Source organism: Pezoporus flaviventris, unplaced genomic scaffold (assembly GCF_033815535.1).
Source record: "Pezoporus flaviventris isolate CSIRO_AGI_PZ_B2104156 unplaced genomic scaffold, CSIRO_AGI_Pfla_v1 ptg000067l, whole genome shotgun sequence".
Classification (NCBI taxonomy): domain Eukaryota; kingdom Metazoa; phylum Chordata; class Aves; order Psittaciformes; family Psittacidae; genus Pezoporus; species Pezoporus flaviventris.
The window spans coordinates 798,467-825,985 of NW_026892615.1; the positions used below are offsets into that span (position 1 = coordinate 798,467).

Sequence of the window (27,519 nt, forward strand, 5' to 3'; positions counted from 1 at the left end):
TACAAGAATCATCTTATTATTTGTTGGGTTTTACAGGCCTCTTTGCTTGCAGGGTGGAAGACTTTCGCTGATATATCCTGTTTTCTCTCTGGATGTCCTCTACTGTGTAGGGACTTTATAATCCCTGTTGCTGTTGCTTGAAAACCTCTTTGTGGGGAAGAAAAGTCCTTACTTTCAGTGGACTGTCCTTCCCAGTTCCTTTTTTGGGTGATGGAGAGGAAAATGGCCTTATTTCCTACTGATGGTTTGTTGGTGTGGGTAGTTGAGCTTTCTGATGCTATACCTTGTGATGTTATATTAATAACCTGCTAATGCTGTTGTGAAGGGACAGTTCAAAAATAGGTGTTGCGTAGATACCCCAGGAAAACAGCAGACACCACTGTTTTAAAGTACTTAGGCAGTACACCTGTTAAGCAGAGGATGTCTTGTGAATGACACATGTTAATCCCTTGCTTATTTCTGCTAACTCGATGGTGTGGTGTGTTCTTTTGTTTCTCCCTTGCCCCACACAGTCGCATTAAGAAGGTAGTTTCCATTTACGGCAGCAGCATCGATGTGGAGCTACAGCAGAGGGCAGTGGAATATAATGCACTTTTCAAGAAATATGATCACATGAGGTAAGTGCTGATGAGTTTGAAAATCATTATAATCTACTTTGATCTCCTGTGTAGCACACTGTGGTTTGAGAGCTTTGGTGATTTTAGGAGGTTTATAGGGGAACTAGAATCCCTTTATCGATGGATTAGTGAACAGAGTTAGTGAATGTTTTAAGAACTTAACATATCTTGGGAGATTATGATTTATGACTTTTGGCAGAGACCTTCTCTACTGAAACATTGCTTTGGGCTTGAACTTGACTAATTTTTACTTCCAAATGTTGAATCTTAAATTTGCTAGCTGAATAAGTGTCTGCAAGTAGCTTTTACTGTGCTAGCATTACCACAGTCGTTAGGTTTTAAAATGTCTTGAACATGCAGAGATCCATTGACCTGTCCTCCTAAACTATGCTCTGAACTTCAGGTAATTCTTCCAATTGTTAATTTATTTCAGTTTTTCAGAAATCTTTTCAAATCTTAAATTTACAGTATCTTCTTGTAATATCTGTTTAAAATCTCTGATTCTGCATGCAGAGGCATACTATTTCACCACACCACTCAGCATCTCTTTTAAAATTTGTGAACAATTTAATCTCCTTACACCTTATCATTGATAGGTGCCCCATTCATCACTGCTTTTCTCAAGTGATTCTTTCTTTATGAGAAAGTTAAAACCCTGTTTTATTTCAATAATTAAAGCCATAATTCTTGGCAGAATAGTCATTAATCTGCTATGTGCAGTACTTAATTGGCAGTGTGTATGAGCACCACAAATTCTTCTGTTCAGTAAGGATCATAAGATTGGAGGAGATCTTCTGGGGACTTAACTACATCCACCCTAAAAAACTTTCCATAAGATTCCATTGGATAGAGGAGCATTCATTTTAGAGCCTAGATGAAAGGACAGAGAGAAAATGGGATGCCACTTGACTAAATACTGCCTGTATTTGTCGGTGGCTCCAAGTCTTGTTTCAAAGACTCTTCACAGTGCTTTTATTCCATAGGTACTATCCTAGTCATTGTGTGTAGAACACAGAATTCTTGTAAATTCCACTTTTTTCTCCTCCAATGGAATCCATGCAGCAACTCAAAATTGTTCTTGGAAATGTGATGTTTATGAGCATGGGCATGTGAGCTTATGCTTAGGGCTTCATATAAAGCCATATGAATGAGCTGAGAAAAATCTAGCATGAACGCTTTTGATCTGAGTTGGCTATTGCAGACAGCAGTATCTAGTGATCAGCTGGCTTTTGATCACATGCCGTGTATCCTATTCATAGTTTTGGGATATGGTGCACCTCAGAAAACTGTGTAACTTGATTTAATTTACAAGTGAGCACCTGTGTTTTCTGCCAGTATATTCTGGTGTTCATTACAGTGTAAAGGTCAATGTTTAATAGTTTCTGCTTATTAGGATTTTGTCCATGGTCAAAAATGTGGCCCACTGTTGGGTTTATTGGCACTGGAATTCTTCTTTTCAGCCCACAAGACTGTGGCTTACCCCTGTTACATGCAGCGCTTTGCAGCTTGATCTGCAAGACTAATGGCCTTTCTTGTATTATATAGACTAGTTCTGTCAATACAAGTTTCCTTAGTTTTTGGTTTGATGTCAGGATTCTGGATCCCATGCCTCCTCTTCAGTGTCTGCATCATTTCAGGAAGGTACTCTCTAGAGCTGAACTTAATCTTGTTGGGAACTTAATTTGGCTAAATGAGAGCATGGTGATTTCCTTGTCCAACTTTGTCACCTGTTCTAAGTGGTTAACCCTTCGACAAAGAGAAGTCAAATAAGCTGACTCTGACTCAGCTGCATATGGAACGGAGCAGTTGTATCCCATACCTGCAATTAGTCCACTGTTACTCAGTTACTTAATCTTTCTCTTGGGTTTGTTATCCTAACACGACAGTGGAAAGTGTGTCAAGTACAAGCGGAAGAGAGGAGGCAGGATGGTTGGTTTCTTTTTCAGCTGTCATCTAATGTATTTGCACTGGCACAGATTGCTTCTGACCACCTCAAGCTGTCACAGAGTTCTACAGCTCCCCTGCTAGAAGGCAGGTAGCCCTGTGGTTATAATCTCCTGAATGACTTGGTATTTGGATTGGGATCCAGAAAGATGGCACAGTGTAACTATGTCAGCTTCTTTCAGGCCAGCCCTGCTTGAGAGAATGCCAGTAATGGAGAAAGTCACCACAAATGGCCCTACTGAGATTGTACAGACCAATGGAGAGACAGAGCCAGCGGTACTGGAAACCAAACCTCCACCCTCTGGATTGCAGCCTGCTAGCCAGGTAATGGAAACTCATCTTGGATAAGTTTCCACTGCCTGTCAGACCACACTATACTAGCCACTGCCAACAGTAAGCTGAGACAGTCTCCTTCCCCCTCTCTGCCACTTTGCTGTGCTGGCCTGGTGATGGCTGCGTCATCTCAGCTCTGATGGCTCTAGTGTCAAGGACAGGTGTGTGAAGGAGATTGCTGTGGGGAGGGCAAGAGCAGGGTGAGGTAAAGACATAGATCTCCCAACCTGTCTTGGTGTGTACAGACTTAGTCCTTCACTATCTCCATGGTTCCAAGAGCATGGGAGCTAGATCTCTTATGGGGCATGGGACTATAGACAAACTAGAACCTCTCTGACTGGCCAGCAGCTCTATTGGTCTTCAATCTGAGTGCAAGTAGAATCCATTACATTTGCAAGGGAAAGCAGCAGGAAGTTGAATATGTAACAATTACATCCACTCTTTCATTAGGCAAATGATTTATTGGACTTGTTGGGGGGAAGCGATATAACACCTGTAATCCCCACTGCACCTACAAGCAAGCCAGCTTCTGCTGGTGGGGAGCTCCTTGACCTCCTGGGAGACCTCAACCTGACAGGTGAGCAGCCTGTAGCTCTTAAAAGTCTCTCTTCTCAATCCTGGGGTGGGATGAGCTGGCTTGTTCTTCACTTTCTAGCAAGTGCTAGACTTCGCACTTACTTTTACCAAGGTCCATAGTAGTATACAGGTGGGAGTCAGGGAATGAAGTCACAGCATGATTAGCTGGTGAGACTTGAGCATTTTCATGCTCTAGCTTCGGAATGCTGTGATCCTTTCCAGGAAGGATTTGGGAGATGTGAGGAGTGAATTCCATCTGAATGCCTTTTAGCTCAAGAGGAACTAATCCTTGTTAGTGAAAGCAGAGAAAGTGAGGATGTCAGCACAGATGATTTGTAGCGCTTCATGTAAAGGAATATGGTATGCAGTAGTCAGTCTTCAGAGAAGGAGTAATTACTCTTAATTTCATGACAACTAAGTAATAATCCTTTAATGTTTCTTGTAGGTTCTCCAGTATCTGCCCCTGCACCCCAGATAGCACAGCCTCCATTCCTGCTTGATGGGCTTCCGTCACAGCCTCTCTTCAATGATATTTCTGCAGGTCAGGGACATGTAAATCCTTAGCCTAAGGTGCCACAGCAGCCAACTAGAATAATAAACAAGGGGTGGTAAAAAAAAGGGGGGGATTTGGAAGTAAAGTGTGACAGAGACATTGGAGTGGGAGAAGGGGGTGCATTTCATCTTCAGAAATGTTCATGTCTGGGGTAAAGTAAGTACATTCTATGATATTGGGAATTATCTTCAGATTCTGGAGATTGATGGATTTCATGCTGTTTTGTTCTACAGGAATCCCCTCAATTACTGCGTACAACAAGAATGGGCTGAAGATTGACTTCACCTTTGAGAGGTCAAACACCAACCCTAGTGTCACCGTAATCACGATACAGGCCTCCAACAGCACAGAACTGGATATGACAGATTTTGTTTTCCAAGCTGCAGTACCAAAGGTAGAGCCATTTAGGGTGACTACAGGGATAAGTTTAGGGCCAGCTGCAAATACTTCCTGATCAGCTTTCATGTAGACAGATATTTACAAGGTAACAAGAACAGAAGCTGTTAATAGGTTCTCTTGGTGCTCAATTTGGTCATGTCTTTCTAGTCTGAAAGTAAATGTTATATATGCAGTAAAATACAGATTCCTACCAGATTGGTCTGCTTTTGCTTGGACAAAATCTTGCTTTAAAATCACCACTTTTTAGGAAAGTTGCTAAACCACATTCAGAGGAATGTTAGGTCAAAATAAAAGTGAAGGTACTAATCTTTCTCTTTATTCTTAGTTTCTAAGAAATATACCATGATCTTTGAAGCTCAGAATACTTGGAAAAAAATCCTTTGAAGCCCTTAAATGCTTATGAAAGTTTAAATGAGTCTCTGCATGGTTGATCAGTGATAGTCTTCCTTTTAAGCAGTGAATCGTCTCCCCTTGCACTTAGCTGCAGCACAATGTATGGGGCACAGATACTGACTAGTTCATAGTAGAGCAAGCCATTTAAGCAGGGTGTGATTAGAATGTTCTTCCAGTTTGGGAAAAGGCATTCACTTCTGGGGGATTTATTTCTAAGAGTTAGTAATGCTTTGATTTGGGTTGGTTTCATACCTAAATGAGACTGGGGCCATATGAATGGAGGCTATTAAAATACATATAGAAGGAATTAAGGAAAGAATGGGCCTCCTGCAGTTGCAGGTGTGCTGAGCAGTCTTGACTGTTCCAGTGTGTGACACTGGAAACAATGCATCATTGCTGATTTTGATACGCTACAGTAAGCCCTCACCACCTATTATTTTTGCCACCTGGATCTTAGTTATGTAGAAGGCAGGTGGGCCAATGAAGGTTTTGTTGTTTACAGATAGGGAATTAGAAGAACTGATTATTCAGAGCTGGGAACTGAACTCTTAATTTTCCTTGCTTTCAGTCTGCAAACAAATCACTTTGTGTTCTTGATTAAGCATGAAATTGTCTTCTCTTTACCCTTTCTTGAAGACATTCCAGCTGCAGCTCCTGTCTCCCAGCAGCAGTGTCATCCCTGCGTTTAACTCGGGGACCATCACACAGGTCATTAAAGTCCTGAATCCACAAAAGGTGAGTGATACCAAGAACAGTAATTGAAGATACTGTCTTGGAATTGTGCATTTAGTAGCAGTCAGTCAGGGATGCATCTCTGAGAGGTGAAGAGTGGTGATAGTGAATGATGTGTTTTAATGGCAATCATTTTGGCTAGAATTAGGATTATGTTAATGAAAAAGACAAGAGGTACTGGGCACAGGTTTTGCCTTCTATCGGGTTATAGTGTTAAAACAGATTCACAGCTTTCCTAGCTTCTTGAATTCATGAATGTCTTTTGCATTGGAATGATTGCTAAACAAGTTTTTAGAGGGCCTTTCTAGAGGAGCTCAACCTGGTGTTTGTGTGAGTTGTAAAAGTGATGTCTGAAAGGCAAGTGTCTTGCATTGAAATACATTCTTACACTGAATATTCATTCTTGCTGTCTGCAGTGGCGTTACTTGAAATGTTTGTTCCACAAAAATAGCTTGATACATAATTTAAAAAAAATATTCTCTCTCTTCATTGGTGTTACTTATTTTTAATTTGATTAGTGTATTTTTAAACAGGAGATGGAAAGAATTATTTAGGTGTGATTTAATCATAATTCTGTTTGGTTTACAGACTTCATAGACAAGCTTCAAGACTGGGATAAAACAGACTTGAGGGGAGGGTGGGGATAGACCACATGTCCTCCTTAAGAGGCTTTGCAAGTATTCACATAGCAGCAGAAAGAAAAATAAAATTGGGATCACTTCTTTCTTGGGTTGTGGGGAGACCCTTAAGATTTTCAGTATCTTTAAGAAATTAAAACATAAGTTTTTCACAGGTTAACAGTAAGATACTGTTGTAGATGCTGAGTGTTGCTGCTAGGCTGATGTGCAAATCAGAAAAAATCTCAAATCTCAGCCTAAGATTTTACTGAAATGGCTGTTTTCTAGTGCATATTTTTTGTGGTTTCCATTCATCTCCCCTTATCTCTGTGTAGGGTGCTCCCCTTTGTCTAAAGACACAAGACTATTCTCTTTGTCTTTTGTACATCTGTTAAGAATTTGTCTGTGGTGCTGTGGAGCACCTTTCAAAGATCACTTTCAAAGTTATTTTGTGAACTTGGGAGGGTTTAGGAGTTTTCCCGTAGGGTTACAGAAGTCGCAGTATACGCAGTTCAGGTGAGACCCACAAGGTAAAACACCCACAGATATCCAGATACGTGGTGCTCTCTTGTTGGAACACCAGACCTTTTATGAACGCTTCAGAATACAGAGGTGCAAAATAGTATTTTTCTATCCTCTTCTCTTCCCCACTCTTTGCTCACTCCTCCACTTCAGGCCCACATGATTCTCTTACTGTCCTTTTGATTGCTACTGCCTGAAAGTACAGCTTTGCAAGAGCCCTCTCCATGAGATGGTGTATTTACCTGGAATACTTTGAGGCAGCTTTGAAATGTTGCCTTGCTACTTTGGAGGTAGCTGTCAGTATTGTAAAAACAAATAAATCTGTTCACCTGGACATGGACTGTCATTATGCTGGATCAAAACTGGCCAGTTTGACAAAACAATACTAAACATAGCAAAAACTGCCACTGGTCATACTGATCTGTCAGTGATAAGGCATAGCTTCTTTATCTTGAGGCTGCTTGGAGCTGTCTGTCATTGTCATCCTTTCCTCCCTCTGCTATCCCTTTTTTGTATTTCCCTGTAAGTATGGGGAAAAAGGCCAGAAACAGTCAACTTTGTTGCTTAAAGCAAAACCTGGGAAACAGGTTTTTTGAGAGTGAGGAGAATGGGGAGCTTGGCTGGAGTATGCTGTGCTTTAGCTATTATTAAGGGCCACCTGAATGACAGCCAAATGACAATATAAAACAACTTCTGAGCTATTCCATCAGAGGAAATATTCCTAGAGACTTGTTTTCAGTCTTTCTCAGGCTATTTCCTTCACAGTGTTACAGAATAGTACTTGAAGTTCCCAGGCAACTGCTTTGAATGAACAGCTAGTATGGGAATTGACACCTCTCCCTGCATGCCGCAGTGCAGAGCAGCAGAGTTTGGATATGCCTCCTGATTTCTTCCATTGTTAACTGGGATTTTAAGGCATCTATTTTTGTATTTAAGGACTTTGGTGCTTGAGAGAACAGGGCCAGTGCATAGAGTGATGTGGACAGGAGCTGTGCTGTAGCTTTTATGAGAGTTTGTACCTGATCTGACAGCTATAGAGACCGATCAATGTCCTGTCAGATTAAGCATTAATCTGCAGTGTCATAGCTTACCCTGCACATTCTTCCGGCAGGCTCTCGCGGTGAGGAAGGGTCTGTGTCTTGTATTCGTGGCGTGAGGGAGGGTAGCTGGTTATGGGGGATTCACTGACCTTTAATGAAGACCTGAATGTGTTTTATGTTTGTTTTGGATTTTTCCTTTTCTCTTGTAGCAACAGCTACGTATGCGGATCAAGTTGACGTATAATCACAAGGGCTCAGCGATGCAGGATCTAGCAGAAGTCAACAACTTCCCCCCTCAGTCTTGGCAGTGAGGCTCTGGCACCATTCTTATTCTCACCCCACCCAATCAAAAGAACTCTGGGAAGAAGGTTGTGATCCTTGGCAATCCCCCAAACTGCACCGTGGGCATGGGGAACAGATGAGACCTGCTGATGAGGAGGAATTTTCCTGAAGTGATTGCTGACTTTGAAGCATATCTGTTAAGACTAATCTCTCCTCCGCTGATGAGGCTGGCGGCTTGTGGAGGCTACTGTGCACTCCCTCACACATGCATTCACAGCCAGAAGCAACATTCCCTTCTCTCCTTCCCCATCTCTGCCACCTGCAAAGAAACAGCCTTGTTGGAAGAGAAGTCTGGAATTTCTAGCAGGGAAACTTTCTTCTCTCTGCAGCAAGTGAACAGCTGCCCTTTCTTTCTGCTGTCTCTTTCCTCTGGGGTGGGCAAGGCATATTGTCCTTCATTACTAGCTGGATTCCTTCAGGCACTTTCATCTGGGGCTCAGATTTTGGGCACTTGGGGAATGTCAGGCTGCCCTGACTCTTTTTGTATTCCCTATGTCTGAAGGGGCTGGAGACTGCTTATGGCCTATTCAGTGCATTACTGTGTACACCCACCTCTTAGTTACGTGAAACATACCAAGAGCAAGTTAGGCCTTGGGAGTTCATCCGCAGACCTGGAACAGTGCAGGAAAATAGGTGCTGGTGAGAGTTGATAAAGTTGCTTTGGTGCTGTACTTGGAAATGAAGACCTTACACCTGAATTTTCTTCTTTACATCAATGGCTACTGCCATGCAGATTCACAGACAAGTGTTCCCAAAAACAGTGGTGATGTCTGAGATGTAGAGATCCAAGGAGCAGCTGGTTTTCTACCACAGACGGTTTCAAAGCCTTTTTAACCCATTAGTTGTGGTTTATGGGTAGAAGAGACATATTCGGTTTTGTAGATCAGTCTTTGAGCAAGGGCTCTGTTCCTGCTGGGAGACTCATCAAAGACTATGCTGCAAAGTTGCTCTTCCCAGTTATTCCAGACCTTCTCCCCAATTTAATTTCCAGAGCCTATTGTAGACCCCTTGGAGTCCATTTGAGTTACTTCTGACTGGGATATTTGTGTTGTATCTGTAATATTGGCACTGAAATAAAGACCATGCAGTTTAAAGAGACCTTCTCCCATTTTGTTACTGAATTGATCCCTGTAGTTTGCTCCTTGCTCCCCTTTCAGAGAAATGTGCTAGTTCAGGTTCAGACTGAAAGTCACTAAACTCTTCTTGAATGGAAGCCAGTTTGAGTATTTGGATCGAAAGATGTGAGGTCCACTGCTTTTCTAAGCTTACAGAAAGCTGAGTTCAGTTATGCTTCCTAGGGTGAACTGTTGTTGAGGTAGTAAAGCTCTGCGAGTTCCCATGGAGGTAATGTATAGGACATAAAGCACGTTGTGACAAAACTATTCAGATGTTGAGCCCTCTTCAGGGAGGAAGAGGGGAGGATGTATCTTACATCTTCATCTGTGAGTGTGCTGGCAAGCTGAAGGAACTCTACCTTCCCAACCCAGTGCTTTCTGAAAAGAAATGGACGGTACGTCTGCTTTATTTCTGTTCCAGGGTTTTTCAGATAGGGATCATTCAGTGCTCTGATGGCATGATTAGATATAGCTTTTTGTGTCTGCAAAAGTGCTAACACTAAGCTCCAAACCTTGCCAAAACCACTGCAGAAGTGGTGCACAGTGTACTTGGAAAATTGAAGACCTGTTCTGCCTTTGAATTGGGAGCAGGAGGCCACTAAAGGTTGCTTAGTCTGGTTTTAACTGCATTAAGTAATATCAGTAGGACTGATTGTCACTGACTTAAGTGCTGGTCTGTGTAGTAGAGTAAGTTTACCTTTTCTTGGAGCATGATTTTTTGCTGGCTTACTGATTAAACAGGTTTGGGCATTTGGATTAGCAAAGAGCTTTATCGTTCTACTGGAACTGGCCTCAGCACGGGGTTATAAAATCTAGAAGAATGATGTATGATTTCTGTAAAAGTAATTGTGGGCTGTGGTAGGGTCATGCCTTGTCTATCAGTGGTGAGATAGATACTGTGCTTCAGCTAGAAGCATCATGGAGCAGTCAGTCTAGCAGAAAATTGCTGAAGTCCGTTTGTAGGTGCTTAGCATTTTCTGTTGTTGCTTTCAGTGCAGTTGTGTCTTTTCACCCTGCCAGCTCAAACTCCATAGCATTGGAGGCTGAGCCTGTTAAATGTTGACTCCAGGGAGATCTGAGAGTATCCCAGGTACAAAGCTAATGGAAAGTCTTTACCTTAGTTCCTGAACTCCCCATAAGCTCTCCCATTCTCCTCACAGAATTGTACATGGTCCCTTGTACTGAAAGCTGGTGCACCACCATCTCCATTGGTTTTCCTGAGGAAGAGTACTGATGCAGATTAGGTGGGGAGAAGGAAGTAAATGGTCTCTCACCATTTTTCTGTCAACAAATGGCCTGTTTGTTGCAGCATGGTTGGGAACAGCTTACCTTGTCCTCTTGTTGTTCTTGTTTTCCATGCCCTAGAGCAGCTGGGGCTTGTTGTTGATCTCTGTCTGGTGCGTAGGGTAAATTCCTGCTATGTTCTTGGCTCCTTTGGCCCCCACACAGTGTTTGTGTTCAGGGAAATGAGTGCTGTCCCCCATATTTCTGAGTGGAGATGGAGGAGGCAGTTCACGTACCTGAAATGCATTTTGCTTGAAGCCATCCCTTGGCTATGAAGTACTCCTTTGTAGCAGCTGAACATTCCTCCAAGCTCTTTCCTTTCCCAGCTCAGGACAGGTGCTATCGTTACACGGGCAGGTGGATTTCACATGTCCTGTCTGCTGTACCAGATACCATTGCTTGCTCCTTGACCCCTAAGTGCAGCTCAAGCTCTGTGCTGCTGCTTTGTTTTCTCACTGGGGAGTACTTGTGTGTCCACGTCTGGGGCACTGTGAGGATAGATGGGGTGAGTCTTTTTTCCACTAGTTCAGTGCAGCAGTTCTTACAGGTCTGGTGAACGTTCGTTTTGCTTGCTTCAGCATAAGGTGAACGTAAAAGGAACAAGATACAGACTTCATGGCTAATCTTATTCATAATCTGCTTGGAGATTTTGGAGCTGGGAGAGACTGAATGTCTGGGTAGGTTTTTTTCAAATGAATGTATTCTGAGTAAAAAAATGACAGAGAGAACAGTGGCCATAACGGGCTTGAAGGGGGAGGAGACACAGGAAGGTCCTAAGGTTCAACTTTGTACAGGTTTTGATGGGACAAAATATGACCTTGAACAACCTTTTGAAGCAATAGCAGTGATGGGACTGCCACCTATACAGTACCTTGGGTTTGTAATGCAGAAGATACTGAAGCAGCTGGGAAAGGTGACTTCGTGCCTTCCCTGAGGGTGGGACTAGCTGCAAGACAGAGCAGCAAAGATGTTTTTTTGTTGGTTTTTTTTTGTTGTTTTTTTTTGTTCTGTTTTGTTGGTTTTGGGGGGTTGTGGGTGTTTTTTTTTTTTTTGAGATCTGCTGGTATGCTTTCTATGCTCATTTTCTGTTTGAGGCTGTGAGGGAAGGGGCTGCTGGGCTGCTTCCCTTGGAACTTTCACTCTTCTGTATATTCCCTTTTCTTTCCTGATGTTGTAATTTATATCTTACATCGAGCCCCATCCCACCTCTTGGACACTGTAGTGGAAAAAAAAAAGAAAAAGGCAAACAAAAAAACAACCCCCAGGAAACCCAACCAAATTCCAAGTGAAGCTATGCCCTTTGAGCAGGGAGCCCAGTGGCATTCCAACTTCTGCAGACCTATTTTTGAGATGTGAAAAAACTAAATAAATGCTGAATCTTAGGTGAGTGAGGAGCATAACAGATGTAAACATTTCCATGGGATGCATTAGACTTCTGCTGTGTGTATTGTCTTTTGGTTGAACAAATTATGAAGTGACTAATAAAACAAGTCAATATTCAATGATTTAAAATTGTGCCTTGTTGCTTTCTGCAAGTGCAGTGGGATAGGTGTTACTGATTCTTAATGTTTGGCCATGACAGATGATGTGAAATAATGACAGAATCTGAAAAACTTTCCAGGAGATTTTGGAGTGCAAAATGAGTAAACAACCATGGAACACTTGAGCAGCTCATGTGAACTACCCCCCAGAAGAAGAGCTGGTCCATCACTAGCAGCAGTACTTGTCAGGTGCTAGAAGAGCGTGATGAGATCCAAGCATGAGGAATGGTTTCCCTGGTGTTTGCAGCCTGCCCTTGGATTCCTGTGCTCATTAAAAAGCCCTGTTCTGTGCTCCACATGGCCCTGGGGCAGGCCTGTTGTAACCTCACTCTGTCAGAGGAGCACACGTGCCTGCTGAACAGTTCCCCCTTGTGTTTTCCAGTCACAGTCACATTGTATTAGGTAACTTTTCATCTGTTTTCTAACACATAACTGCACTTCTCTCTGCCAGCTACCTCTGCATTGCCTATTGAATATCCTTTATGGAAATACTCTTGAGGCAAGCTGGTTACAGAACTGCAAAGCTTCAGCCAGCCATGCACTGTAGTCAGGCCTTTCCCTTGGGAAAACCCAACGGAAACTTGATTTATGTTTAAAGCTGTCTCAGCTTGTGTGTATCATCCGAAAGTGTTAAAACTAGGTGGCCTTTCCTGTGACTGACTTGTTTTAATGGCACGCATGAACACAGATTGCCAGGGAGCACTTTTAACCTTGCTGTAAGTCATCTTGTTTTCAGTTCCTTGTTTCTAAACAGAAAGGCCCTCCAGATACTGGAGAATTCATAAATGGCATCAGGAAGTGACAGTTGGCTGGGAGGGAGGTCAGTCGTTGTCAGACATGGTTCCGTAGCAGGACAGGCTGTGAGAGCTGTTCCTTGTCCCTCCTGTGCAGTGCTGGCAGGAGCGGATCACAACTGTGCAGCAGAACGTTCAGACAGACCCGGGGAGAGGCTGTAGACGTTTAAAGGAAACATGTAATAGAACTGAAAGCGTTTCGTGCAGTAAGCATGTTTGGACTCTGATGCTGAGGGGAGACCAGGAACCGGTGCAGCAAGAATGGAATGTATGACAGGCTGCAACGTGTTGGAGTTTGGAAGCATTGATGATTATGGGGAAAGCAAAAGGCTCCTGCTGTGCTGTTTTCGACGTGCTTGATCCTGTTCCGGCTGTCCGGAAGCACAGACTAAGGCCTCCCAAGCTGCACATCGTTACTGACAGCGGCTGGGCAGCCTGAGCCAGCGGGAGGGCCCTGCACGGCGCCGTGTGACGGTGACGAGCGCTCGGAGGTAAGCGGGCGATCACCGGAGCGTCCGCGGCAGCTCCCGCCCGCTCGGTTCCCGCTCCCAGCGCTGTCCCGTGGCGCGGCGGGCGGACGGCGGGGGCGGGCGGAAGCGCGGGAGCTTCCGGGGCGGGGCCCACGCGGGGCGGGGCGGAGGCGCCGCCGCCGCTGCCCGGGGTCTCGCGGTCCGGCCGGCAATGGGGGAGGCTGGGCGGGGGCCGGGACCCGCGCCGGGGCCCAGGGAGGCGCCGGAGCCTGAGGAGGACGAGGCGGCGGCGCAGGGCGGCGCGCGGAGGAGCAGGGCCGGGCCCCGCGGGGGCATCCGAGTGCTGAAGGTGAGGGGAGGGGGGACCGCGGCCTGCGCAGCGCGGGGCCGCCCGCCCGCTCCCGCACCGCGGCCGAGTCTCTCAGTGGGGCCCCTCCGGGGGCTCTGCGCCAAGGTTGAGCACTGCCCGCCTCGACCTTGGCGGAGCGGGCGGGACGGGGTCTGCCCTGCCTGAGGCCCGGCCCCGTGCTTCGCCCGGTGCCCGTGGCGCTGCCGCCGGCTCCCGGTCCCGCCGGTGCTCCAGGCGGCGAGGAGCGGCGGGGCTCTGCGGGCTCCCTGCGCTCGCGGAGGGCCGGGCCCGGTCACCGCGGGCGCCGGGTGCCGGCTCGGAGGCAGCCGCTGACGCTCCGGTTCCGCTGCCTTGCAGAGAAACGTGAAGCGCAACGGAAGCAGGAGCTGCCTGAACAGGAGCCGGTTTGGCTCCCGTGAGAGGGACTGGCTGAAGAAGGATGTCGGACGAGGCTGCGTTTACGTTTATGGCGGAGATTCTGCAGCTGCGGCTTCTTCAGACTTGCGCCTGGTTCTGTGCACGGTGGAGACCCCAGCGTCTGAGATATGCGATGGGGAAGGGGGGAAATACCTCTTTTTGCAACTTCATGGAGACCTTGTCAGGTGAGGACTGGGAAGGGGTAAACCTCCTGGAGAAACGTCAGGTTTACTCTGACAGGCTCTGTTCGCTGTGTGCCTCCATACGGAGCAGTTGGATGCAGCCTTTAGTAATGCTGTTCATAACACAGAAGCGGTGGTGTGCCTTCTGCACACCTAGTTAGGCCATAGGTGTGTTAGCTGGGAGGGTCTGATTGTGGTACAACCAGAAACATGTCCTCCTTCTGCAGGTAGAGCCTTCTGTTCATAAACTCCTTTGCTATATTCTGTGTTATGGACATTTTAGCATCCAGAAAAATTAAGCTATTGAAGAGGCTGTAAACAGTTATTCTGAGTAAGTGAAACATGTAAGGTGCTTTCACAGTTATGTAATTTTTGTATCTTAGTAATTTTCTTGTTAAGAAGAGTTGCCAGGTAAATAATTATAGGTATTCAGAAAGATAGTGTCGTAAGGGTTATATAAAGAAGGCTTAAGGTTGTATATTTTATGCCTGCAGTTGATTTAGGTTGAAAATAGCTCAGGGTTTATGAACTTTATGCTGTGTTGGTGTATTATGGATTCCTCTGGGTTTACAACATCCCATTAGGTTTGTTAAGAGTTAGACTTTGCATTCATTCTTCTGGACTTAAGATCAGTTGTAAAGATGCCACTCCTGTCCTTGGGGAAGAAAAATTTGCTGTAGCCTCCATTCTTTGAGGCTGAGCAGCCATGCCAGCACACACTGTAGAGGACTGGTAGCTGGTTTGTGAAACAATAGTTCTAAGTTGCATATGTCCAGATTTAAAAAATGTGGAATGTATTGGATGAGGCAAGGAATCGGAGAGCTCATGGTGAGGAATGTGGAGAATAGGATGGGGTTAAAACTGGCTGCTGGCAAAGTATTTTGAGACCCGCCTGCCCTGGCCAGTCTGGTTAGTGTAACCAGGGATATTTCAAATAGAAGTGCTGCTTCTAGCTCTATCAATAGATACAGCCAATCTAGATTTATAGATATTTATAGGGATAGATAGACACCTGAACACAGCCATTGAGGTGACTGAAAATCTCCATTTATTGCTTGAAGAATTTATAAGGGTATTGGCTTGTTTTGGAGACTAACAGGGAGCAGATTTGTCCAGCATTCAGAAAGAAGAGCAGAGTCTTTACTGCAGCTCATAGGAGTAGGCAAAGCTTGTAGGTGCATTCAGAGGCCATGTTTTGACTTTGTTTAGCTTTTGAAATGGCTTTTGTGTTTGAATTGTTTTCAATATCTGTGTCTCTTCTCGTGCTAGGTAGCCATGCCTGTCTGATTTCTGCAGGCTTTGCACTGGATTCGCAAATCAGTCCTGCTACCAGTGTTTTGGAAGCAGGTACTGAGTTGTAAATGTTGGCTTCCCACTCTTGTTGCCTCTTGGTGTGTGTAGCACTTTGTCAAGCTTTGTCTTTAAGTTAATGAAGAGTTCTTGATTGCAGAGTGTCTGTTGCATATAAATCTCAGAATGTATTTGCCACAGAAGAGATACCTGAATGACTTCCCTCTCAGTAGAGACATGGGAGTTACCAGTATTGCTTCAGTAGCATCTGTGTTAGTAACAGGAAGCAGGCCTGGATGGGACTTACTTGCATGTCCACCGGAAGATGACAGAATACTCAAGATATTCCCATGCCTTGTTGAGGTTAATTCCTTCCTTGTACAAAGTTTGCTGATTACTATAATAACCTGTTCACAAATACAAATTGCTCCATTAAGCATCTGATTGCATTTTATTCTGGGTGCCTTTATCTCGCAAACAGCTTCTGAATTCTTCACCCTTTGGTATCAGTAGGTGACTTTCAGATGCTGAGTATGGCAGAGATTGATTTGGCTTCTGACTTAGAAGACTGAAAGCTGGATGATGAATGGAAGAATAACAGAATTCATTCTAAGTATTCAGTGGTGTCTTCATGATCATTTTGTGTTTCCTTTTAAAGTCTGCGCACAGGGGAGTCAGTTTCTGTCAGAACTTTCTTTTCTTCTCTGCAGTGCACCTCAAGGATCTTTAGAGTTCTTCTAGCCAGAATCTTTCCATATGTCAGCAACCTTTCATGTTTAGAAATTACACCTTCCAGCAGAGGGGAGGATTAAACAAAATAGCATGGGTACCTTCTTTGGTATATGGACACCCTTCACAACAAAAATTTAAACTATAAAGGTTTTAACATTTGACTGTTGCTTATGTTGCAGTTGCAGCAGGAGTTTTGGAACTGTTGCTACTTTTTACTGGCTTTTCTGTCTCCTTATCCTGTGCACCTTCGCTTAACAGATCTGCTTCTCTCATGAGTGGAAGTGTCCAGTATCTGATATGTGATACTGATGCAGATATAATGAGCTGTCTGTGTCAAATAGCAGGTGCTGTGACAGGCAGGATGTTCCCTACATGTGCCAGCATCCAGTGCATATTACACTGGGTACAAGATGAAGCTTTACATCTTGTAAGAAAATTAGGGGGTTTTCAAATCATCATTCAAATTAATGCCCTGCAGCATTAATTCACAGAATCCCAGACTAGTTTGTGTTGAAAGAGACATTAAGGCTAATCCAGTTCCAGCCACCTGCCACGGGCAGGGACCCCTTCCACTAGAGCAGCTTGCTCCAAGCCCCTGTGTCCAATCTGGCCTTGAACACTGCCAGGGATGGGGCAGCCACAGCTTCTCTGGGCACCCTGTGCCAGCACCTCAGCGCCCTCACAGGGAAGAACTTCTTAATATTTGAATCTACCCTCCTTCAGTTTATAACCATTCCTCTTGTCCTGTCCGTACAGGCCTTTGTCCAAAGCCTCTCTCTAGGTTTCTTGTAGCCTTTTTATATACTGGGAGCTGCTGTAAGGTCTCACTGGAGCCTTCTCTTCTCCAAGCTGAACCAGCGCAGCTCTTGCTGAAGTGAAAGATGAGAAGAATAAAAATAATGAAGCATCAGATCTCATCTCCAGAAGGGTGAAGAATGGTGGGATACAGTATCTAGCTTTTTCAGGAGGGTAACCACAGTAGTGTACCTCAGAGAGTGTTGGGCAACCTGTAGAACTGTGATTTAGTTTGTGTGGTGTGAATAGTGCTTATCCCTGTACTGTATAAAGGTTCTTCCTGAATTCTGATGTACAAGCATATCATTCAGCATGTACCCCCAAAAGCCTCTGTCCATTCAGCATCCAAATTGGAGTGTCTGTTTTTTCCTTAGGAGATCTAGATACAGACTACTTGGAAGTGTTGTTTCTGTGAGTGATGCTCAAGCACTTAGGTTCCTGAGCCATGAGTCACATGCTGGAAAAGCTGTTTTCTGGCAAACATAAGGCTTTAATAGCAAGGAAATTGGAATCTTAAGTGTAGCCAAGGGAAACTCAGCCAAGGCATTTGGAGATCCAGTCAAATATCTCATATTATTCTTGAATTCTGTGCTGAGGAGTGGAAAACTCATCAGAGTTTACTGTACTGGAAGTCAGTATTGTTCAGTGCAATCTATTATTTATTACAGTTTCTAGTAGCTTGTCTGTTCCAGGACACAGGTTTGTCATTTCCAAGATTACCTCTATCTGTTTCTGTGACAGAAAAAATTAAGTGATAACCTAAATCTCCTTTACGTATTTGTTGAAGTGCTTGGCTCTAAACTACTAGATCTTAACAGAAGATCTTAAAAAAGATCAAGAGCCTGTATTTGAACTGAAAAATCCCTGCAGAGAAAGAAGCATTGAGGGCATTGCACTCCTTTGCCCCAATCCCTTGTCTTGTGTCCATCTCGCAAAACAGGGAAAGAAAAAACATTTCATAAATCAGCTTCTCATGCTTATTGTATAAAGAGCTCTATTGTAGTTGGATTAGGCTCTTTTTCCAGGAGTTCCAAGAAACTGAGCAGTGTCAGAGTGATTGGTGGTGCTGCAGGTGGTGATCAGCACTGTTTGAATTTCCATTCTCAACTGCTGTTTACTTTTTTGGGGGAGTTTTATTTGGCTTGGAAACTATTTTCCATTTTATTTTGAAACACACTGGATCTGGTCCTTGCTTATATGTTCTCCAAATTATATCTGCAGTGAGATAAGTCTTCTGAAATGAAGTGGATGACATCAAGTGAGGTCATCCCAGTTGCAAGAGGCAAGTTACACTTGTGATACTGAGTCAAACTTGGATTCTGCTTCCGAGACACATTAAATGGTACCAGCAACTTTCATGTGGTCTTGAGATTTGAAATTTGATGCAATTAGTACTGAATAACAGCCTGAACAGGTGCTACCTTAAACCTGACGTGGAGATTAAACTCATTTCCAGTCAGTGTAACAGGGGCTAGAGATAGCTGTACTGAATTGTTGGCAGGTTAAACAGCAGCAGTGTCTGAGCTCAGTAATTTGGCATTGCATAGCTTGAACTCCTGTGGATTCTGACTATTTGTTCTATTTATTTTGGAAAGTTTTGGTGTATTTACATTTCACAGGATTTTTCTTCAAAGAAGGCATCACAGATAATTGGGAACATGACAGAAAACCGTGTCATTATCATACATGTGTGTCAGCATCTGAGTGGGTATCAGGAGAGAATAGTTAGGCCTGGTTAAGGAAAGGTATGGCTTGTGCTTTCTTCAGAAATTTATTTGAATTTGAATAAACTACATTGGTTCGCTCTTTATTTCCTTTTCTTTACTGGTTTAAATAAGGAGCAGAAAGAAAAGGCAGTTTCCAAAAACGGTCTCTTTGAAAAAAAGCACCACCACAAACCCCGACAACAAACCAGCAGCAGCAATGCCATGCATTGCTGACAGTCACCTGATTACATCTTGAACTTAAAATTAATGCGTTAGTATTATCGTCCTGTATGAATTTTGGAGTGTACTTACAGTAAGTACATAGCAAGTTCTTATCTCTGACATTGCTTTTGGTCACATTGGAAGCTTCATGAAATTAGGATAAACTCTAAAAACTGACCAGAAATTATGACTGGTGACAGACACTGTATGAATAAACGTTTTCTGTGGGTAGGGCAACTGGTATTTCAGAAATGAAGTCCTACTAATCCATTCAAGGAAGGAGTAAGAAAGATTTCCAAGCTAACCAGCACTACCAGGGAGTGATCCTTTGGGTGGATTTGAAGATGGAGAACAAGGTTTTCCTCCTTTGTTAAATAAAGCCTATTTATGGGTTGAAATTTGCCAATAACTTTCCAATTATATTTAGGCTGACTAAAGACTAGAGTCTGCAAGGCCTTATATCAGTTTATTAGTCAGGAGAAGGTCCAAGAGACAAGTTCTGAAGTGAGAGGAAGGGGGTTATCTCATGTACAGCCTTCTGGCTAGCAAGCTGATGTATTTCCATGTAAAACAAAAAGGGGGGGAGTTAAGTTGCCCTAATCAGGCTTAACAAACATTGAACAGTAAGAACTGCTTTTCTGGATCAGCTGCATATGAACTACGTTGTCTTTGCAGAATAAAAACGTTGTTGTTTTGGACCATAACTTTAAGAGTGATCCTTTTTCTGATCCAGAGGTCCTGTGTGTGCAGTAATGAGTTTCAGTGTATGTCTTTGAAATACCTGAGGTCGTTTTAGTTTTTGAGGTGTGTCCTGTTGACTGCAAAGGAAGTCTGGATGACCGGATAGTTGTAAATGGTGCACATTCTAAGAAATCAGTTCCGCTTCAGTTATGAGATGCCATTTGTGAAGCTCTTGGTTGTAGTGGAAGTACTACAATATAATCACTAAAAAGAATCAGAAATACTTTTGTTCTTCGGTTGAGAAGCAGCAGCAAGGTTCAGTACATACAGTAATAAAATACTTCACATTAAGACATGCAGTGTAAACAGAATCATAGAATAGTTAGGGTTGGAAAGGACCTTAAGATCATCTAGTTCCAGCCCCCCTGCGTGGGCACGGACACCTTACACTAAATCATATCACCCAAGGCCCTGTCCAACCTGGTCTTGAACACTGCCAGGGATGGAGAGTTCACAACCTCCCTGGACAACCCGCTCCGGTGCCTCACCACCCTAACAGGAAAGAACTTCCTTCTTATATCCAATTTAAACTTCCCCTGTTTAAGTTTTTACCCATTACCCCTTGTCCTATCACTAAACTCCCAAATGAAGAGTCCATCCCCACCATCCTTACAGGCCCCCTTCAGATACTGGAAAGCTGCTATGAGGTCTCCATGCAGCCTTCTCTTCTACCAGAGCAGCCCCAACTTTCTCAGCCTGTCTTCATACGGGAGGTTCTCCAGCCCCTGATCATCCTCGTGGCCTCCTCTGGACTTGTTCCAACAGTTCCATGTCCTTTTTATGTTGAGGACACCGAAACTGCACACAGTGCTCCAAGTGAGGTCTCACGAGAGCAGAGCAGAGGGGCAGGATCACCTCCTTTGACCTGCTGGTCACGCTCCTTTTGATGCAGCCCAGGATACGGTTGGTTTCTGGGCTGCAAGCGCACACTGAAGCCGGCTCACGTTCATTTTCTCATCAACCAACACCCCCAAGTCCTTCTCCTCAGGGCTGCTCTGAATCTCTTCTCTGCCCAACCTGTAGCTGTGCCTGGGATTGCTCCGACCCAGGTGTAGGACCTTGCACTTGGCATGATTAAACTTCATGAGGTTGGCATCAGCCCAGCTCACAAGCGTGTCGAGGTCCCTCTGGATGGCCCTCCTGGTCCCTCCTTCCCTCCAGGGTATCAACTGAACCACACAGCTTGGTGTCATCGGTAAACTTGCTGAGGGCACACTCAATCCCACTGTCCATGTCAGCGACAAAGATGTTGAACAAGAGCGGTCCCAACACCGATCCCTGAGGGACACCACTCGTTACTGGTCTCCATCCGGACATTGAGCCGTTGAGCACAACTCTTTGTGTGCGGCCATCCAGCCAGTTCTTTATCCACCAAGTGCTCCATCCATCAAATTGATGTCTCCAGTTTAGAGACAAGGATGTTGTGTGGAACAGTGTCGAACGCTTTGCACAAGTCCAGGTAGATGCCATCAGCTGCTCTACCCCTGTCCATCAGTTCCGTAGCCCCATCATAGAAGGCCACCAAATTGGTCAGGCAGGATTTCCCCTCAGTGAACCCATGCTGGCTGTCACCAAGCACCTTGTTGTTTTTCATGTGCCTTAGCATGCCTTCCAGGAGAATCTGCTCCAAGATGTTGCCAGGCACAGAGGTGAGACTGACTGCTCTGTAATTCCCCAGGTCATCCATTTTCCCCTTCTGGAAAATGGGGGTTATATTTCCCTTTTTCCGGTCATTGGGAACTTCACCTGACTGCCATGATTTCTCGAATATGATGGCCAGCGGCTTAGCAACTTCATTCACCAGCTCCTTCAGGACCCGCGGATGGATCTTATCAGGACCCATGGACTTGTGCACATTCAGATTTTTAAGATGGTCTCGAACCACTTCCTCTCCTACAGTGGGCACAGGGTCTTCATTCTCACAGTCCCTGCATCTGCCTTCCAAGACTTGGGTGGTGTGGTCAGAGCCTTTGCCAATGAAGACCGAGGCAAAGAAGTCATTCAGAACCTCAGCCTTCTCCAAATCCTGTATAGCCAGTTCTCCTGAGAGGACCTACATTCTCCCTAGTCTGTTTTTTATTTGCTATGTACCTGTAGAATCCCTTCCTGTTATCTTCAATACCTCTAGCCAAGTTTAATTCTAACTGGGCCGTAGCTTTCCTAACCTGGTCCCTAGTTTCCCAGACAACATCCCTGTATTCTTCCCAGGCCACCTGTCCTTGCTTCCACTTATTATAAGCCTCTTTTTTCAATTGGAGTTTCCTCAGCAGCTCCTTATCCATCCAAGGAGGTCCCCTGGGCCTCCTGCTGCACTTCCTTCTGGTTGGGATGCAACACTCCTGAGCTTGCAGCAGGTGATCCTTGAATATCAACCAACAGTCTTGGGCCCCCCTGCCCTCTAGGGCTGTATCCCATGGAACCTTTGTCCTGGGTTCAGCAGTAGCGGTCATGTTTCTCCTCCTTGGTAGCTGGTGCAGTGCAGTGTTTTGACTTTCGGCTCGGGAACAGAGCTGATAACAAGGATGTTTTGGTTTGGCCAAGGACTTTGTGAGCCTCATGCTCTGCCAGGGAGGAGGGGAAGCCGGGAGGAAGCAGAGACAGGACACCTGACCCAAACTGACCAAAGAGGTATTCCATACCACAGCACGTCATGCCCAGGATGTAACTGGGAGTTAGCCGGAAGGGCTGGGAGACTGCAGGGTTGGAGGAGGTATCGGTCGCAGCTTGGTTGGGCTTGGGGGGCGAGTTATCTGTCGGCTGGTGCTGAGGTGTTGTATTCTCTTCCCTTGTTATTTCCTTTATCATTATTATCATTGGTGGTAGCAGTAGTGATTTTTGTTATACCTTAGTTACTAAACTGTTCTTATCTCAACCCGTGGGAGTTGCATCCTTTTCGATTCTCCTCTCTGTCCCTCCAGGAGCAGGGGGAGGGCAAGAAAGGGGGGGAAGTGAGCGAACGAATTACCTGACTGGGTTTAAACCACAACAACCTTCCAAAGCAGGTTCCTGAGGAGGCCAAAGTCTGCTCTCTTGCAGTCCAGGGCAGTGAGCTTGCTGCACGCTCTTCTCACTGTCCTGAGGATCTCAAATTTGAGCATCTCATGATCGCTGCATCCAAGGCTGCCCTGGAGAGTCACATTTCCAACGAGCCCTTCCCTGTTGGTGAGCACGAGGTCAAGCATGGCACCTCTCCTTGTCGGCTCCTCTGTTACTTGCAGAAGGAAGTTGTCTTCCACACAATCGAGGAACCTCCTGGATTGCTTGTGCCGGGCCGTACCGTCCTTCCAGCAGATGTCAGGGTGGTTGAAGTCCCCCATGAGAACAAGGGCTTGCGAGCATGGGGCTGTCTATGGAGTGCTTCATCCGCAGGTTCTCCTTGGTCGGGTGGTCTGTAACAGATATGTATGCGAGTCAACAAAGTTTAGTATGAAACAGGTCTTACTGAACAAACTTGATCTTGAGGCTTTGAAATTTCATGCTTGGTCACCAAAGGCATTAGTCATTTGTTGTATGTGATGTTGGATGGACTCTGAGCAACTCATCTAGCTGGAGATGTCCCTGCTCATTTCAGTATTCCTTACACTTTAACTGCAATGAAACTTGTTTAATTTTCTTTGTGTTCTCAAACTACTTTCTTGTATGTTTTGACAGGCGGCTGGAGCCCACAGAAAAACCGCTTCAGATTGTGTATGACTACTTGGCCGGGTTGGGTTTTGATGATCCTGTCAGAATGCAGGAAGAGGCAGCAAACTCTGATCTCAGCTGTATGATTCGCTTTTACAGTGGTAAGAAATTGCGGGTGTGCACACTGTTGCTATTCCTGTAGCTTTAACTGTGAGGTGGAACTCAGCTGAAGCCCAGGTCATGGACCTATTGGGTTTTTAAATGTCTACATCAAACACCCAAAAGTCCTGGTAAGCTTTTCTTAAAAATAATGAGTTTTCAATATTAATAGAAAAAAATAAATCCCACAGTTCTGTAGTTCTCTTGAAGGTATCTGTGGCTTAGAAAAAACAGCTCCAGTGGAAGACACAAGATTGCTCTGTTGGCTTTAGTTTCCAGTGTTTACAGCCAATGCCTTAGAGATCCTAATGAGAGAAGAAACATTGCAGTTCGGTCTAGATATGCCTGAAGATTGCAGTTCCAAAAGGTGTATGGATATGGGCAAGGTAGGTCTATAATAGAGAGTAAAAGTGCCAGCCATTTAAGAATAATGCAGGCTGCCATTAGAAACCCAGTGCATTTGACCACAGAAGCAAGACTTCTGACTGGCCTGTTGAGCCAGTTTGAGCAGGATCCCATATGCATAAGGAGCAACAGAATGGTAGTCATAGGCTTCATACAGCATCGGTGTATGCTGCTAGCAGTCAGAAAAGGAATTCATTGAAGTGAAGAGGAAATATAAAAGGAGTAAGGGGGAGAAAGGCTGATAATGAAATGATTTCATTACTTTTAATTACTTTTAAATACTTCACCTGTGTATTTCTTTTTGCATTTCAGAAAAACATCAAAGTCCTTTTAATAGAAAATTGTTCTTTCATAGTGGAAGTGGGTAGCCTGACTAAGCTTCTAGCCATCCTTTGTTTATTCAGTATCGGAAAAATGTATCATCAGGATTCAGCTTCTCCACCTGAGAAAAACCCCTTCTGTTTCGGAGCTGTGTGCAGAACAGGCAAAACAGTGTAGAAGTATAATGGAGATGGAAGGAAGTGTACGGTGCTGGATTTATACAGTGTGGGTTTATAGGACAAGGGAGTCAGAAGTTACTTCACCTGGAAGGGAGGAGAGGCATCAAGCATAGGGGTGTAGAGAACTTCTGAGTTAAAAATGAGCAATTCAATTTGTGTATGTCAAGCAGGAGCTACTAAAGATTCAGGAACAGTGACTCAACTTCATGGAAGCAAGTAGGCAAAAAATGGGATTGAGTAATTTCAGTCAGCATGGGAAGGTAGTCCTGCTTAGAAAGAGGCTGTGGAGGAAGGAGTATAAGGATTGAAGAGTGTGCAGGAGACCTGTTCTAAGAAAGTAAAAGAAATGCTGACAAAGTGGTTCTTAAAGATAGTGGTAGAATTAGATGAAATGCTATGGAGGATTATGCAAAGCCTGCAGCTCAGAACATAGAGGATGCCAGAGAAACATTGCTTAGAATTGTAGAGTTACACAATGGTTTGGATTGGAAGGGACCTTTGAAGACCACCTAGTTCCAACCCCTGCAGCATTAATTCATAGAATCCCTGGCTGGTTTATGTTGGAAGAGACCTTAAAGCTCATCCAGTTCCTGCCATAGGATGAGCTGGATGATCATCATGTGGCATGATCATCCCCCTGCCATGGACAGGGATGCCTTCCACTAGAGCAGGTTGCTCCAAGCCGTGTTCAACCTGGCCTTGAGCACTGCCAAGGATGGGGCAGCCACAGCTTCTCTGTGCACTCTGTGCCAGGGCCTTGCCGCCCTTACAGGGAAAAACTTCTTAATACCTCATCTAAATCTATTTCCTTCAGTTTATAACCATTGCCCCTTGTGCTGTCACTACAGGCCTTGGTAAAAAGTCTCTCTGTATCTTTCTTATAAGCACCTTTTAGATACTGAAACAGTAAAGAAAGGTCTCCCCAGAGCCTTCTCTTCTCCAGCCTGAACAACCCAACTCCCTGAGCCTTTCCTTATAGGAGAGGTGTTCCAGCCATCTGACCATTTCCATGGCCTCCTCTGGGCCTGCTCAAGTACTGAGAGCAACCTTCATGTTTCTCTCACTCCTTAGGGATGTCTCTCGAATTTCTCTGCTCTCTAAACCATGACAGGGTTTTGTTTGTTTTGTTTTATTTTTTTCTTTAAAGCGCAGCCTGTTTTGTATTTACTTGTTCTGTACAATTACTGATTGTTACGGCTGTGCTGCTATTTGAACTCACAGCTGAGAGTGAAGAACAAAGGGAAAAGAAATGCCAATGTCCCATTTTTCTTTAGAAAAGCCATGTCAAGTGGAACAGTTAGATCGTATCTTGCTCTCTGGAGTATATAACGTACGCAAAGGAAAAACCCAGTTGCACAAGTGGGCAGAGCGCTTGGTAATCCTCTGTGGTACGTGCCTCATTGTGTCCTCTGTGAAAGATAGCCACGCTGGGAAGATGCACATCTTGCCTCTGGTTGGAGGGAAGGTAAGGCTTTTTTGTTTCGTTTCCTGTGGCTTAGAAAGGAAGATACTGTAATGATGGGTATTACCCACAAGAAGTTAATCTAGGCTTTTGTTACAAATTATTCCGTGAACATGTACAGAGAGTTTTACAACCTCTTTCTATATGCTTTGCTTAGGTGGTAGTGTTAAGGCTAATCAAAGGAATAGGCATTAGTTCTGCTTTCATGTTAGTAGCCAGTGTTGTGAATGGGCATTCTAGAAATGATTACTTCTTGGATCTACTTCAGCAGAAAGATATTAAGATGTATTTACCTCTGTGTTTCTATCCAGTAACTACAGCAGTATTTTCAGCAAAATGCAGTCTTACCAGTAGTTGGTAGTACCTCCCACTACACCTCAGATCCACTGTAACTGCTGGAGTTCATGCAGACTGTTGTGGTTTTGATTCTCCCTGTGCAGGTTGAAGAGATGAAGCGCCGGCAGTACACACTGGCTTTCACGTCTGCTGGAGCACAGGCTCAGACGTACCACGTTTCCTTTGAGACACTGGCAGAGTACCAGCGGTGGCACCGGCAGGCGTCCACGGTGAGGCCCTGCTGAGATCCAGATGGTGGGTGTGGGGGCAGGAGGGGTTTGAGGTGCAGGCAGAGATGAAGCTAGGATGCCTGTAAGCGTTCCCAACACTTTCCAGCTTTCTTCATTTCTTATGTGCTTAGGACTACAGAGATTTTCCTTTAGTCTTATTTTTTCTCTCTGCCTGTGCAACAGTGTTGAGTGGTAGTTCTGCATTGTTTTCACCCTTGCTGCGCCTATTAAGAGCAGCTAATCACAAGTCACTAGAGCAAACCCTAGGGACTGGTTGCCTTTACAGCCGTAGAAACTTCTAAATTGCACCTGTTGCTGTACTTGCATCTGCTTGAACTGTGGCCTGACTGGCATGGTGCTACCCCGATAGGCTTGAGTTAACAGAGATCGTAGGTCAGAGGAAAGTGTACTTTGTTCAGAGCTGCATCCTCACTCCATACTGAAGTACAATTAGATGGTGATAGCTTAATGCTGAGCCACACTTCGACCTCATATACATATATATATATATATAAAAAACCACATTATGAAATACAGCATGAGTTCAAGATAAAGCAGGTTGTAAAATCTGGAATGAAGCACTGCAGACCTTGAAACAAAGTATATTTAATGAAAGGAGATCTGATGTTTGCAAAGACTTCACGATGTGTTGCAAAATCGTCATTTATGAAGCCTTTTCATCATACCAGGTTATGGTTCCAAGATTATAGCCTGAATAAGGTAATGAAAGTAGGAAGAAGTCATTAGGCCAGGCAGAGATTCTGTAAACCTTAAAGGACTGAACTGAAAGTTGACTGCTTCTTGTTGCTGTTTGGATCTTTGGAGTGCACTTGGAGGTTATGCTTTCTCAGCAGTTTCCTCAGACAAAGACAGGGTTTTCTCCCATCTGTGTGGCCCTCTTGCAGTCTAGTTTTTAGGCAGTTCCTGTTGCATGTGCTGAGCAGGGCTTTCTGTGTGTATGTGTCCTAGTTGGTATCCAGGTAAGTGTCCTTTTCAGGGGGCTTTCAGAAACAAAAGTATCAAATGGCATAAACTCATACTCTGTGGATTCAGTGTCCTGCGTGGACTCTACCTTGCAGGTACAAGGGGTTCTCTCA

The 27,519-nt window shown here is 44.6% G+C and overlaps 2 protein-coding genes across 5 annotated transcripts in view; both read left to right on the forward strand.

Annotated features, from left to right (window-relative positions):
- The window catches only part of AP1G1 (adaptor related protein complex 1 subunit gamma 1), a 47,591-nt gene extending 38,425 nt beyond the window's left edge, over positions 1-9,166 (forward strand). For all 3 annotated transcript variants that reach the window (XM_061471778.1, XM_061471779.1, XM_061471780.1), the window contains exons 17-23: positions 513-617; positions 2,744-2,885; positions 3,345-3,471; positions 3,916-4,011; positions 4,257-4,417; positions 5,452-5,550; positions 7,936-9,166. In XM_061471778.1, coding sequence (XP_061327762.1) covers positions 513-617; positions 2,744-2,885; positions 3,345-3,471; positions 3,916-4,011; positions 4,257-4,417; positions 5,452-5,550; positions 7,936-8,037 — 832 coding nt within the window. In that variant the 3' untranslated portion in view covers positions 8,038-9,166. The remainder of the gene's footprint in view (positions 1-512; positions 618-2,743; positions 2,886-3,344; positions 3,472-3,915; positions 4,012-4,256; positions 4,418-5,451; positions 5,551-7,935) is intronic.
- A 4,302-nt stretch (positions 9,167-13,468) lies between these two features.
- Positions 13,469-27,519, forward strand: part of PHLPP2 (PH domain and leucine rich repeat protein phosphatase 2) — a 36,095-nt gene continuing 22,044 nt past the window's right edge. The window contains exons 1-5 of one of the 2 annotated variants that reach the window (XM_061471776.1): positions 13,469-13,621; positions 13,979-14,223; positions 23,358-23,491; positions 25,669-25,859; positions 26,297-26,422. In XM_061471776.1, the coding sequence (XP_061327760.1) occupies positions 13,484-13,621; positions 13,979-14,223; positions 23,358-23,491; positions 25,669-25,859; positions 26,297-26,422 (834 nt within the window). In that variant the 5' untranslated portion in view covers positions 13,469-13,483. The remainder of the gene's footprint in view (positions 13,622-13,978; positions 14,224-23,357; positions 23,492-25,668; positions 25,860-26,296; positions 26,423-27,519) is intronic. The other variant, XM_061471777.1, reaches the window with a different exon arrangement.